Genomic DNA, 14,981 nt, shown 5'->3' on the forward strand with positions numbered 1-14,981 from the left:
CACACTGCTATAACGCTTCATATTCATGATCATCTAACACTTAAGACTGATGCAGAAGTGCTGGTGAAGATGAAGGGTGAAGAGACTGACAACATTTAAGGTATTTGTGGTGAGGAGACTTTGTTTGTTTGTTTACCTTGAATGTTTGTAGTCTTTTGTGAGGACTGACTGTTGATATCAAGGAAATTTTTGGAAAGGTGGGACATTTCAAAGTAGGCGCGGTACAATATGTGGAAAAATTTGAATTATTAATTCATCACACAATTGATTATTGTACTGAACACCAAAGGCAGTCATTTAAATGACCTGTTTAAAGATGAAAGATAATCCTAAGCAATAAAAACCCAGAAATATTACACAGCAGCGGATATTATGGTGCCAATGTGATCCTCACCAGTGTGGCAGGACAGCAGTGTGTTGGTGTGCATGGCGCTCTGCTGGTCCCATCTCATGCTCCTCCCTGGCAGACTGGAGTCACTCCAGGCCATCTAGCTCTTGGCGGACAGACTGTTTTTGCTTCTGAAGTCAATCATGGCCTCCAACTTCACCCCACAAGCCGGCCCTAATGGCCGTAGCTTAGCAACCTAGACCTTTTTTTTCTCATTAAAAAACATTCAAAGGATTTGGCACTACCGATAAAGAGCTTTATTCACAACCGTAACATAACACAACATTTGTATTTTTATTTTATAGCTGCTGGTGATACTGTTCACTAGTACCTAATACTTCCAGGTCCAAACACTCTTGTGTCCTGGTTGTGTCTGTCTGCTTGTATCTCCGGTCTATTTATGTAATCAAGTAAGAGCTGTGAAGGACTCTGTGTGGCACATTGTCTGTTTTTTAGGTTAGTGTGTGTGTGCGTGATTGTGTGTATCTGCAGGGTTTCCTTATGTCCTTGAAACCTGGAAAACTGTTGCAAAGTTCTTTAAAAACACTTCTTGTTGAAATCTTGGGTTGTCATGGAAAACGTGTTCTATTTTTCATGTAGAACAAACTGTTATTCTTTCAGAAGTCCCCAGGATTTCTCTGTGTTTTAAAACCTGTGCATATATAGTACATAGATACAGTATGCAATAATGTGCTGTGTCAGTTCCTGTTGTGACATAAAGCTCTTGGAGCGAGTCGTCTTCCCTTCCTGTGCTTACTCTGTTTTGCCGAGCAACAATTGTCCGATTCCTGACTCCTCGTTTGTCAACCTTTCTTTGTGCTGCTCATGTGTGAAGGTCGTTCCTCCTTCCCTCCCCTTCTCTACCTCTCAATCTGAATCCACTTTCCCTTTAACAAGGGAAGAGGAAAGACGTAAGACACAGACTGAGAGCACAGCTTTGGAGTGCTTAGATTCAGCCTACATTGATGTAGTCAATCTAATAAAGGGGGGAGGTTTGCTCTTTTAGTATGTAATGCATTGATTTGTCGATAACGCTGCAGGAAGACTGGGCTTCCTTAGTGGACCAGATAAATATATATGATTATATGTGGATCGTGTCGATAATATGAAACTATAATGAGCAAATTAATAAATTATTCATGAAAACATCAGATTTAATTATTTATCTGAAAACCTTTGTAACAACATGACGATAGACAAATATACAAAAATGTTGAGTGGCAGATTCATCAAGCAACTATTTTTTTCTATTTACAGATCTATAAATCAGTGTAACCTCCGTTTCTGCCCAGTGAAGCCGATGCGGAAGCATTTTAAAACTTATATTGGCTGGCCAGCAAGAGGTGACTCCTCTTGTTGCAAAAAAGAGGTCAGATTGTATAGAAGTCTATGAGAAAATGATCACTTCTCACTTGATTTGTTCTGTCACTGGCGGACGTCACCGTGACCACGTCCACATCTAAAATACAGTCTCCAGAAGACATGTTGCCGGTAAAGATATGCCTCGTCATCCTGTGATGATTCGGAGCAGACAGAAGCTCGCCGGCTGTAACGGGAGATTTCGCCTCAGTCACAGCAGCTTGTGTTTGTTTGTGTAATGTGAGCGTGTGGGAGAGTGTGTGAGTACACACCGAACGCAGCTTCCTCTCCCCACAGTTGCTTGCATGAATCTAATTGTTTTTTTCGTCCCGATTTGCGCCCCGAAACACACGCCTTCTCTCCCATTCTGCTTGATAATGAATTAGTCTCATTAAGAATAACAATCTCTGCGGCCCTGATCCCACTCTAAATAGTGAGGAGAAGAACAGCTTTTCGTTGGACAGGCTGTGAAACGGTGTGATATGTTTTATTAATAGCTGAAAGTAAAAACATCTATTTTTGTGGGGTTTTTTTTTAAATTAAACACATGTTTTTTTTTATCTAGTTGCCCACTCAAAACAAAAGGAAAGAGACAAAACTGCCATGCTTACTACTAGTGGGCAGAAGGGTGGCCTAAAGAGGATTCCTTGTGTTTTCCTAAATCCTTTATTGAGCATTCATGGACATTATAGCCTCTGCATTGTCAGACTTTGCTCAACTTTGATTCGCTTCATCTTCTCCGAAGCCTCGGCCCAGCTTTAAGCAGACGCAATAACGCTAGCGACTCCTTTAACCCACAGCTGCGGGTTTCAGACATTTTAATGTTTCCATGTATACATGTGATGGTCAGCATCATAACATTTAGCATTGTTAACGTCACCGTTTGGATAGCATGTGTCACGTGTCACGTTGGGGGGGGGGGGTTCAGACAGCGTTGGTCATCTTTCTGCTAAATGAGTTGGCATAACCTGAATTATGCATGCACATTAGTGCCTCCCTTCAAAAAGCCCTGTGTGCATTAAGCTTTGACCTGGTGCTTTTGTGCTGGTTCTGCAAAATATGAGAAAGTGTGCACTTGAATGAGGGAGGTTTCTCAGGCGTGTGTTTGTGTGTAACTGTGTGTGCGTGCAGTGGAGCAGCGTTGACGGCACCACTCTCACTGAGGGAAAACTCAGATGGAGATCTGCCGTAGTATTTTTATCCTCCTTCGATCCATTCAAGTTTTATTTAGATACACCAACAGATTTCAGTCCTGTGGTAGCATGGCCTCTTTTACCCAGACGCATTTTTTAGGTCTCGAAAAGAGGAAATGTCCGGGTAAAAGGGGATGTCTGCTTTGTCTTATGTTGTCATAAACAGAGTAAGCGAATTTCAACGGATTTCACTAAGTTTAGCCGCTAGCAAGACATCTTGTTAGCGATGTCAGCAAGCTTGTTATAACAGGCTTGGACATTGATGCTAGTATTAAGTGTTTAAGTGTTCTCGCGTCGGCTCTTGCTTTCATGCAAAAATAACCTACTATTTAAATAACCAATGTGATCATGAGGTCAGAATGCACACAACATTGTATCAAATAATACTCACTTGATGCAATTTTCATTGTTGTTTTTCAATAAATGGGAGAAATTGCCCTTTAATGATGTGTCCATCTTTAATGTCCCCACTCGCATACTTTTAGTTTTTTTTCCACCTCAAACACTCATCTGTAAAATTATGTAATTCATACTTTTGGAAATAAATATGTAGTCAGATACGGACAATAGGCCCACATAGCCGTGTATAGTCAATGCTATGATTTTACATTTTTATTTGATGTTGTTTTCATTAATATCTTACTGTGGGCTAATACTTATATGAATGCCGTTCAAAAAGCTGGTAAAAAAGGGAACCTTACAGATGTTTTATTTATTACTATCATAGATAAATATTCTAGTATCGTATTTGTGGCATCGTATCATAAGTATCAAGTATCGTAAAATATTTTGGCAGGTATAGTATCAAAGTCATCATTTTGGTATTGTGACAACCCTAATTCATATCAGTACGGTGCAGTGAAATGAAATTAATCTCAACAGTGTTTTTGTTCTTTACCTCTCAAATCCTGGAGACCTCTGAAATATCTAAGGCGCTCAGTAAAAAAAAAAAAAAAAAGAACACACTAAGGGCAGCTGAGAAGGACAAAAAAGGGTCCAGTCCTTCTCCTGTTAAAGTGATGCTTTTACAGCAGCACATAGGCACTTCTTTTAGGAAGACGGGTTCTCACAATGCTCTCCTCCCGGCTTTAGATGGGCCCCTTCTGGGAAATATGTCCTCTCGATGTGTGTGTGTGTGTGTGTGTGTGGTATTAAGTGCATATCTCGCCACCCTCCACTCAGGCTGCTCGTAGGATGCCTTTTTTCATCCTTCAGTGCTGTGCCGTAACAACATGAGAAGTGAAGCACTGATGAGTCTAGCAAATTGTGGTGTGAAGGTGCAGTTGGGCAACAAAACAGAAAAAACTCAGTTCAGGCTGCATCATATTGTAGGAACTTATTTATTTTGATGTTTCATTTGCAGTAGGTATTTTCTTTAGATGTCTCCCACAACCATACCACATGCAAACAATATTACAGACAATAAATACTATTGAGAAAAATCCTCATTGATTGTGTTAAAGCAGTTGGTAGAGCAAAAAGAAGCTTTATTTTGTACTAACATTTACTAATGCAATACGAGTGATGTCTAATGTCAATCAAACTGCCCCCTTTGGAATGTCACTGTTTCCGTTGGGAGTTGTGTTTTGAGAGAATAGTGTGCACTATTCAAATATCTAGCATTCTGTGTGTTTTAAGTATAAATTAGAGTAAGCATGCTTCTTTGACATGGTGACAGCTATTGGTGCTGCTATCGCTTACATTACTTCCTGTGTCCCAGAGGATTTCCCCCAGGCTTCTTTTAAAATGAAATCTCTATCCCGGACGAGGTTTTTATCGCTTTGGTCGGACGAGCCGATTTTTTTCTTCACACTCTGAGATAAACATTGACACAATCGCTGCAGTGGCAGACACTCTGACCAGAGTGTGAGCGGTGACGCTCAGGAGCAGATGTCTGCTGTGACATACCGACCGGACAGCAAAATAAGGAAGGCCTGTCTGGTACCATCAGCATTAGCGGCTCCATGTTCTCCTTTTTTTTATATCTTTGTCTTCTTAGGACAATGGACATGGTAGAGGGAATAGACAGAGTTACATCCAATAGGTACCCCCTACGACTTCCATGAAGTGCACGGCACGGAATAAGCTCTTCACACTTCGGCGACCATCCGCACGTCCTTATAATCCGCCAATAACGGGTTGTATCAGTGGTCATATTTACGGGTTTCTTCCAACAAAAACTCTTCAAACTGATTTATTCTCTCTTTAAAAATTGGCAGAATTATGCTATGAAACTGGAAATGTGAGAGGAAAGGATGCAGTTAGCAGACCAATCACAGCCTTGCGGGCTGCGTGAATCTCGCGTAGCTTTTGACGCTTCCCAACACTCAACATGCTTTAACACGTCACATTCACTCATTCTGTCACGGTATCGGGCGGCAAAGGATCCACACGCAGAGGGAAGTCAAAAATAAGGGTTTTTAATGTTCAACAGAAACAGCGAGCAGAGCTGAGGCAGAACAGAAAATAACCCTCTAGACAGGGGAATCCCCTCCTTGAGGAGAGAAGCTCGATAGGAGCCCGTAGGATGCAGCTCACCGCGGCACGACCCTGGAGACCGGACGAGCAGGGCTTGGCTGTGCGCAAAACAAAAGTGGTTTGGCGGCTGCTTGACAGGACAAGGGCTAGACATACAATAATCCCACAAGACACAAAGGGAACACATGCTAGATATAGACAGGGTGATTAGACATGACGAGAAACAGGTGTAACAGCAAACGGCGCGGGCACTGATTGAAATGAGCGGCAGGTGGATGGGAAGGCTATGCGGGAAGTGGGTGTGTGCGCTAAGGTGAGACTAATGGGCAAATGAGTGTGTCAGTGAATGTATATGGCAGGGGGGGAAGAGAGAGAGACCCGGATCCTGACACATTCACACAGCTGCCATGAACAGCGCTAATAACATCCTTACCCTTCACACACCCTAGTCACGGCGATGGGGGCGTTTCTGGGGTAAGCGTCCCGCCCGAGGACACCTCCACACGGACACTTGGGGAGTCAGAGATCAAGTGGGGACTGAAGGACGACCCTGCATGACATTTGTAGTTGTAAGTGACCTGGGGGACGGTGGCAAGATTTTCCACTAGTTAGTTCCGCAGTAACATCTGCCAAACCTCTGTAACGGTTGAGTCGGTCATCATAACAGCCGCTGTGCTGTGACCCTCGAGCGCCGGTGTCTAGTTTACGTTAGCGGCTCTGTGTTTACTGTCACATGGATTCCTCCCGTTCACACGGCTTTGGATCCAGCTACCGACGGGGCTCCGCTGAGCAGCAGAGCATCATCGCAATCCTCTTTGAACTGCAGCGCAGAGTGTCTGCGAGGGCGGAGCAGCGGCTCTGAGTGGGGGGGCGCAGTGGCTCGGAGCCCACGCAGCCCGCCCCCTCGCCGCACAGGGCCGAAGGCTGACGTAGCGCTCCAGCGTTGAGAGTCAGAGGACAACGGGTGGTGTAGTGTAGCCGACGGTGTAGCTTATAATCCCTCTGTGTGTGCGCGTGTGTGTCCGTGAGATGCTTTAGTACCACAGTCGTCTCAGGGTTGTCTGCAACTTCTTCTTCCATTGCTACTCCTCTTTCTTCATCACTTATACATTACAACATTATTCCCACATATGGATATTTGATAATAAAGTCACTTACCACAATAAAAAAACACCCACCTGGTGCAGTTACATATCTGTGAAAGGGGCTTTTCACTCAACTCAGTGCCGCTCCGTGTGTCAGTGGATTTAATCGTAACCTGAGTGAATCAAGCAGCAGGTTTATAACGTGATATAACGTGAAACCGCCAGAATCTTACAAAATTCTGTGATATCAATTTTTGGCCATACTGCCCAGCCCTAGCTTCTGATGAAGCTTGAACTAGGGGGCATTGGTCATGAGGAATGGGCAAGGATTCCTTGCAGGAACGCTGTCAGAAGCTGCGGTCTGGCTGTGCATTACGTTTGCATCAGGTACTAAGAGCAAAGGGGTGCTCTACTGAGTACTGACAATACTTGTCATGGGGGGTTGAATCATTTTGAGACTGTAGTGGTCATTCAAAGTATTATTTTGTGTTGAGTTTGGATAAAACCCCTTGTAATTTTAGTTTCATTGAATTACTTACCGGTCAGACTTCATATGGCCCGCAGCTTTGGTCTTATAATGTAATATTTATGGCCCAATAGCACTGTTAAATAAATCATTAAACTTTCAAATGCAATTCCTCCTTTGACAGACAGCATTACTTATGACTCCTGTTTAAACGGATCATGGGGTAATGATATTTTTAAAACTTCATGGAAGAGTAAGGTATTCCATATAGCTGGTTCAACGTTATCTGACTCTCCAGATATGAACGAAAGGCAGCATTGTGCTTTTAGAGTCGTTCACGCCTGCCTGAGTTGCTTATATTTGGATCATTTTGACAACAAAAAGTATTTGGATGTAATTGTTATGGTGAAAAATGTCAGAAGGGACTATTGGCCCCTGGGCATCTTCACATTATCAAATCTGGCCCTCTTTGAAAAAATATGGGAACAGCTCTGACTTGTGTTCTTGCGTAAATTGTTTATTGCAAACCGAAGAGAAATCACTTTTTTTTTTCAATGAACCTAATGTGCAACGAGGGTTCAATTAGTTTTGATTGCAACTGTATATTTATTCATTCATTGATTTATTATTTGTTAGTGTCCTTCTTGTTTTCTGTGACTCCTCTTTTTTCACACACACACACACACACACACACACACACACACACACACACACACACACACACACACCTACACACACACATAAGCAGCCAAATAGGAATAACAATTGAATGGCTGATTCAGTGTGGGGGAGGCGAACCAGGTTTACATAAGGAGTGTGGGGGTAGGTGTGAGTGTGTGTGTGTGGGGAGGGGGGGAAGGAGGAGGAGTATATAAAGGGGGTTCAGAACAAGTTGAGGCACAAAAGGGGGCATAAATATGAAAAAGAGGACAGAGAGAGAGAAGGGGGTTGGTGTGTGTGGTTATTTATGAGCCATTTAAATGCGACAATCTCTTCACACACACACACACACACACACACACACACGTCCCATCCCAGTTCCTGAAAGAGAAGAGAGCGTTTCATTCTGGATTTAGGCCTCCTGATGAAGAATTATAAAATGTTGCCATTTGAGAAGCTGAACACAACATCGAAATGACTTAGAAATAATGTTCTTCAAATTGTCACCAAATAATTTTTTTATGTATCAAGCAAATACTATTGTAGCTTTAATTTCAGTGCCTTATTTCCTGTGTCATAGGGTCAACTGATTAGCGGTTCATTTGCTAATCATTTTTCCGCTATTTTAATATTCTCAAATAGCAGGACTCTTAAGGAAAAGGAACACTTTTTATAAATTGTATTATTTTGTTCTTTGATTGTACACACTGAGCAGTGTCGCTGCTTATCAGACTTCACACCTGATAGAAACTTTATTCTCATGCGGTTCAGAGCAGATTGTGAGTTTATGTTAAAACTCCAGAGGGCCTCTTTAGAGACACGGATTAACTGATTGAGGTTGGTGGTAGTGACCTCATTATCATAACTGGTCAGGTTAAAACATTTCTGTATTTTCACTTGTCAAATATTGTGAGCAATCCAAGTACAGGCTTTTTACCATTTAGGCTTTAAACTATTTGGTTTACACCTGGAACATTACTATCCCTGTAAACCCTAATCTCTGTGTCTTTATCGTTTTCAATGGTCCCCTGTTGAACTAGAACTGACCTCTGTCACTTTCTCTCTCTTATCCCGTTCGTGCAGGAGGGCCAGCAGCTGATCCAGGAGAAGCCGGAGCTCAGCGCGGGGGTCCGAAGGAAGCTGGAGGAGATCAGGGAGTGCTGGCTTGACCTGGAGAGCACCACCCAGGCTAAAGCACGCCAGCTCTTTGAGGCCAACAAGGCCGACCTGCTGGTGCAGAGCTACGAAAGCCTGGACCAGAGACTGGGCCAATTGGAGGGTCAGCTGGCCTATGTGGACCAGGGACAGGACCTCACCACTGTCAACAAGCAGCTGAAAAAACTACATGTACGTAGGATTAAAAAACACACAAATAAACAGAAACCCAAACTATTTCTGTCGAAACCATCTTTTGAGGATATAGGAATGGGTCGTACCTTCTTTATTTTGAATAAATTGCATTAATTTCTTCCTAAAATAAGTACATATTACCTCACTTTTCCACTTTCCACAGTTTATTATTTTCTTTTTTTTAACCCAAATTGCACTCATTTGACATAGTGCCCTATCTTTACACATTTTATTGTTATGTTATGTTATGTTATGTTATTTTATTTTATATTGCATTGTCTCTGTGTGAGTTGGTGATCTACCAAATGGCCGGTGTGGCCACTGTGTATGGTAGGTCCTGTCATCGGTGTGTGAATGACGTCATGTAGTGTTAAAGCGCTTTGTGTGGTCGGAAGACTAGAAAAGTGCAGTACAAGTACAAGTCCATTTACCATATTCAAAGACTGTATAAGTAGAATGTTGATCGCTTCGGTGAAATAATCACTTCACCTCTTAAGTTGTTTTCTCACTTTCTCCCCTAGAGCCTGAAGTATTATTTTAAAAAAACAATTAAAACTTGGAAGGAGTGAAAGGAGTATTTAGCTGCATGTGATCTGCAACCTCAAACCAGTTACCACAAAATCCTGCACACTACTCATTTCACTTATTTGCTCAATATAAAAAAATATATATTAAGTAAAGATATTGTGATGGTGAGTTAAAAATCGGAAAAATATCCATCTTTTCCAGCTGTCTTTGGCTTCTCGGGAAGACATGCTATCTTCAACTCTGTCAGGAATGAAAGTGCTTAGCACAAGTAATTCTATTCAATTCACTGTCACCCGAGAGTCAAAACAACACCAAACTTCTCATGTTTACAGTTCCGTCACATTCCTCTCATCCCACTTACCCCATCTTTATTCTGGTCCCACAACATGTCCTCTCACTCTCCTCTTTACCCAACCCTCCTCTTCAGACCATGGAGAGCCAGATGGAGACGTGGTATAAGGAGGTGGGGCAGCTCCAGATGCAGGTGGCCTCCATCCCGCAGCAGACTCAGATCAAGGAGACTGTTGCAGGCCGCCAAGCCGTTGTGGAGGCCAGGATGGTTCGTCTGATCGAGCCGCTGAAGGAGAGGCGGCGCATCCTGCTGGCGTCAAAGGAAGTTCACCAAGTTGGGCGAGACCTGGAGGATGAGATTGTGAGTTTCACCCCCTAACATGCATACCATCAACACCTTATAAAATATTAGGATTTACATTGTGGTAATGGGATGTTAATGTTTAACCCTTCTGTATTACAAATTATTGGGGTAGATATCTCTACGTTTTGATTAAAGATGCAGATTCACCCGTGGTTAATGGTGATGTGTTGACTGCTGTGTGTCATGTTGTCTTGGTTGTAGTTGTGGATCCAGGAGCGCCTCCCAATGGCCATGTCTCATGAGCATGGCTCCTCTCTGCAGGCAGTACAGCAGCTCATGAAGAAAAACCAGGTAAAAGGGCCGGGACTTTAGCGCGTTAATTACGATTAATTAATTACAATGTGAATTAAGATTAATTAATTACACAAAAAATAACACATTAAACATTTTTTACGCATTTTTACACTTATTTTTTGCACCGCGGAACGTTTCTCACTGGGTGAGTTTCGGAGGACCGATTACACTGGAGCACCAACTAGCGTTCATGACTTCAGACAACAACAAACCACAGTGAACGAAGAAGCTGACGAGACCGTGTCGGGTGGCCCCGTGAATGGGAAATCTTATAATAATAAACACACGGATGGAAGCGTCGATAAGAGCATGGTTGTGTGCAAGCTGTGTAACAAGGAATTCACATCAAGCCTCAAGTATCACCTCAACGCAAAACAATTAGCAGCTAGCGTGGACGTTAGCCCGGCCAGAGTACAAGTACAATGTTCTGAATGTCCTTGAAAGTATTGGTCTACTTAAAAAAACCTAGTTTACAGAAGGTCTACTTACCTATAGGCTACCTGAATTTCTGAAAGTACTATATTTCAAAATATGCTATTGCTACACTTGTCTGCTGGAATTGGTTGAACAAAAATAAAAATCCATGTGAAAAAAATTACTTCACTGTTCATATTTATGCAATTAAAATGCGATTAATTTTGATTAATTAATTACAAAGCCTCTAATTAATTAGATTAATATTTTTCCCGGCCCTAAAAAAAAGACAAATAGCCCTCCACACCTGCTCACTCACCTTCTTATATTCTGGACCTATCTCTTGTCCAACATTTATAATTTATTTATTATCAGCCTGTCAGTTCAATTTATTTTAATAGTTCAAAATCACAAATTCATCACTCATAGGGCTTTACAATATGTACAGCATATGTCCCCCTTTGTCCCTGCAAAAGGGAAAAAAGGAAGAACCTCCGGTATAGCAACAGAGTAGATATCCCTTTTTTCCTGAGAGGCAGAAGTGAAATAGATCATTACCCCGCATCTCTCCTGCAGACCCTTCAGAGGGAGCTGCAGGGCCACAGGAGCAGGATGGATGACGTCCTGGAGAGGGCAGGGATCATCGCCTCCATACGCAGCCCGGAGGCTGACTGCGTCCGGGCGGGCCACGACCAGCTCGCCCAGCTGTGGGCTCTGCTCTGGGCCGAGACCGAGAGGAGGCAGCTGATCCTAGACGCCATGTACCAGGCCCAGCAATACTACTTTGACACGGCCGAGGTGGAGGCCTGGCTGAGTGAGCAGGAGCTGCACATGATGAACGAGGAGAAGGGGAAGGTGGGCGCACGTTAAATGCTGTAATGACTATCCTGAAGCACATTCAAAAGCAAAAGCAAACATTGCCATGTTTTATGATGTTGTTTAGTGGGACCCGAACCTCCCTCTTCTTTACGCAGTGGACTTATGCATTGAGCATTTGTGCAGTGTATGTCATTTCTTTCAAGTGAAACTCTTCCTTGCCTTGGTCCTCATAGGACGAACCGAGCACACTGCAGCTGCTGAAGAAACACTTGGTTCTGGAACAGACCATCGAGGACTACGCCGAGACCGTCGGCCTGCTCTCACAGCAATGTCGACAGCTGCTGGAGATGGGCCATCCAGACTGGTGAGGGTGTAAACACCTACCGGAACAATATAACGGAAGTCTCCACGCAACACATGATAGGAATGCTCTTTATTTCCAAAGTGTTGGATTTCAGTCGATGGTTGCCGAATCCAACCGAAAAAAAATAGTTTAAATGCAAATCCTAATTCAAAGTTTGCTCATCCTGTAGTCCAGCCACAGAAGACCCAGTGACGTTTCTTGAATGAATAGATCTGAAAGCATGCAGACTTTGAGTATTTAAAAAAATCGAAATATTTTATCAAAATTTCCAAATATTTTATCAAAATTTCCAAATATTTTATCAGAATTTCGAAATATTTCTCAAAATATATATAAAAATATTTTATTAATTATTATTATTTAATAATAAATAAATAAAAGTCATACTACAGAAATAAGTCACGGTAGTGTAGTACTGCACTATTCATATTGTAATATGTCAAAAAGAACATCCAAGTATAGCATGTTGGAGAAAGTCGTAGAAAAGCCATAGCCACTAGTGTACTATGTCCAAGGTAAAAAGTTATAACTAGGGTTGGGTAGCGTTTGAATTTAAGCGATTCCGATTCCGATTCCTGGTTTCGATTCCGGTTCCCAGCGATTCTCGATTCCGATTCTTTTAAGAGGCAGGGTCAAAAAAGTTTAAGTTTAAGATATTTTAAATGAGCTAGCTAACCAAGGGTCTTTCTGAAGGAAATAGTCTGACCTTCTCCATCAATGTTAATTCTATGAACTCTTTATTAACTTTACTATGAATTTCTAACAGGGTTGTTTTCAACTACAATATAAATATCAAGCTATGAACTTGAATATTGTATAAACATTATTAATTATGAATATATTTTAACAGTGGTACACTTTCCACCAGAGAGCTTTATTTTTGAAACCTCACAAAAACACATTTACATGTGAGTGTATGATACTGCAGGTACTTAAACGTTACCTTGCTCCCAAGGACGAACCCTTGGAATCAGAGGAAGAGGCAGCGCGTCAAACACGGGGCACACGTAGGAGGGGGGGGGGCGCGCAACTCTCCCAACCTCAAATCAGGGACACTTTCGCTGACGGGGGGCTGCTGACGGTCGACGCGGGGAGTGCTAGCACAATCTTTTTTTTTTCTTTGCAGCGCCAGCCTCACTGCTCATTTTAACAGATAGGACCGCTCCGCTCTGGCCACCCGGCACCCGCGCGCGCACTGGTCTGATGCGTCACAACTTCACAACAACCGGGAGTTTTTTGCCGAGTTTTCGGTTTGTTTCGAGAAGTGTAACCACACTTTGGAACGCCAACGCACGCTATCCATGTTCAATCGCGATGTTACGCCAACACTTTCGGTGGACGCTTCTTCGTTGGTGTTCAACGGTTTCTATTTCCGGTCGGCGCCGGCGGACTGAGAATCGAAACTAGGAATTGAATTTTAAACTTTTGAACGATACCGGGTAAATCGCAAAGCTAGTTCCGATTCCAATCGATTCTCGATTCTCGATACCCAACCCTAGTTATAACACAGTGCATCAAAAAAGACTCAGCAGTAGAAGGAACACACATTGTCTGGTTTGATCAATATGGATTTCTGCAGTGCAGTCAGTTTTAGATAGTTGTGAAGCTTATAAAGTAGCCACTTTCCATTAGATTGTGTCATGTCATGATCTCAAATATTCCATTTTCTGGGGGTTATTTTTTCACTGACCTGGTACACAATCACCTCTCCTTTTCCACAGCGAGCAGATCAGCAAGCGTCAGTGTCAGATCGACCGTCTGTACGTGTCTCTGAAGGACCTGGTGGAGGAGAGGAAGAGTCGCCTGGAGCAGCAGTACTGGCTCTACCAGCTCAACAGGGAGGTGGACGAGCTGGAGCAGTGGATCGCTCAGAGGGAGGTGGTCGCCAGCTCGCCGGAACTGGGCCAGGACTACGAGCATGTCACCGTAAGTGTGTCAACAGGAATAAGAGATTGAAGAAACACTTTTTAATAAGGCTGAGATACAAAAATCAGCACGTTACAGTGATTGTTTACATCAACAAAACAATTAATGTTGTGGCTATTTGTCAAACAAACTAATAAAATGTTGCATTTTAGGGCCACTGATACACCATCTCAGTCGGTTAGTAACTCAAGCAAAGAAGTCATATGTCCAATTGTGTGGTGGCTGGCTTGCTGGACTGCCGGCTTGTTTATTTGTTATTTTTGTTTAAGTGTGTGTGTTGCCCATCACGGCCCAGGAGATGTGAATTCCTCCTGTCTGCCGAACCAACTGTGCTACTGCCCCAAAAAATAAAACACTTGCATGCTGGCTGCACGCTGGCTCTTTCTGGTGTTTGAATCGGGTCCCTTCTCACTTCCTCCCCCCCGACTCTCCTCCAGGTCCTCCAGGAGAAGTTCACAGAGTTTGCATCAGAGACAGGCAGCGTGGGGCAGGAGCGAGTGACGGCCGTCAACCAGATGGTGGACGAGCTCATTGACTACGGCCACTCAGACGCCGCCACCATAGCCGAGTGGAAGGACGGGGTGAACGAGGCCTGGGCCGACCTGCTGGAGCTCATGGAGACGCGGGCGCAGATGCTCGCCGCCTCACACCAGCTGCACAAGTTCTTCTCCAACTGCAGAGAGGTAAAGCACCAATATGTCCTGGTGGTTTTACCACACAGGTTGATTATAAGACGGTGCAAATATTCCACCTCATTGATTTCTTATTATTTTTGTCTCTTTGTAATCACAATAATAAACAATAATAAATTCAATATTTTGAGAACAACTTGTTGTATAGGACAAATACTCTAGCTACAAAATGCCAGGAGACATGTAACCAGGAGTTCATGTTTTGCCATTTTGATAATATCTTTGAAGGAGGAGAGTAGAATGTTCAACGGCGGTTAAACTTTCATCTGTTTTCCCTGAATCTCCCGTTCCATTATGTAAAGCACAGCCT

At 43.0% G+C, this 14,981-nt stretch overlaps 1 protein-coding gene across 5 annotated transcripts in view; it reads left to right on the top strand.

Annotated features, from left to right (window-relative positions):
• LOC119215146 (spectrin beta chain, non-erythrocytic 4-like) overlaps nucleotides 1–14,981 on the top strand; it is a 67,536-nt gene that overhangs the window by 37,980 nt on the left and 14,575 nt on the right. For all 5 annotated transcript variants that reach the window (XM_037467053.2, XM_037467033.2, XM_037467043.2 and 2 more), the window contains 7 exons: nucleotides 8,713–8,976; nucleotides 9,935–10,159; nucleotides 10,364–10,453; nucleotides 11,447–11,725; nucleotides 11,923–12,053; nucleotides 13,775–13,979; nucleotides 14,417–14,662. In XM_037467053.2, the coding sequence (XP_037322950.2) occupies nucleotides 8,713–8,976; nucleotides 9,935–10,159; nucleotides 10,364–10,453; nucleotides 11,447–11,725; nucleotides 11,923–12,053; nucleotides 13,775–13,979; nucleotides 14,417–14,662 (1,440 nt within the window). The remainder of the gene's footprint in view (nucleotides 1–8,712; nucleotides 8,977–9,934; nucleotides 10,160–10,363; nucleotides 10,454–11,446; nucleotides 11,726–11,922; nucleotides 12,054–13,774; nucleotides 13,980–14,416; nucleotides 14,663–14,981) is intronic.

The sequence above is a fragment of the Pungitius pungitius genome, chromosome 3 (assembly GCF_949316345.1).
Source record: "Pungitius pungitius chromosome 3, fPunPun2.1, whole genome shotgun sequence".
Classification (NCBI taxonomy): domain Eukaryota; kingdom Metazoa; phylum Chordata; class Actinopteri; order Perciformes; family Gasterosteidae; genus Pungitius; species Pungitius pungitius.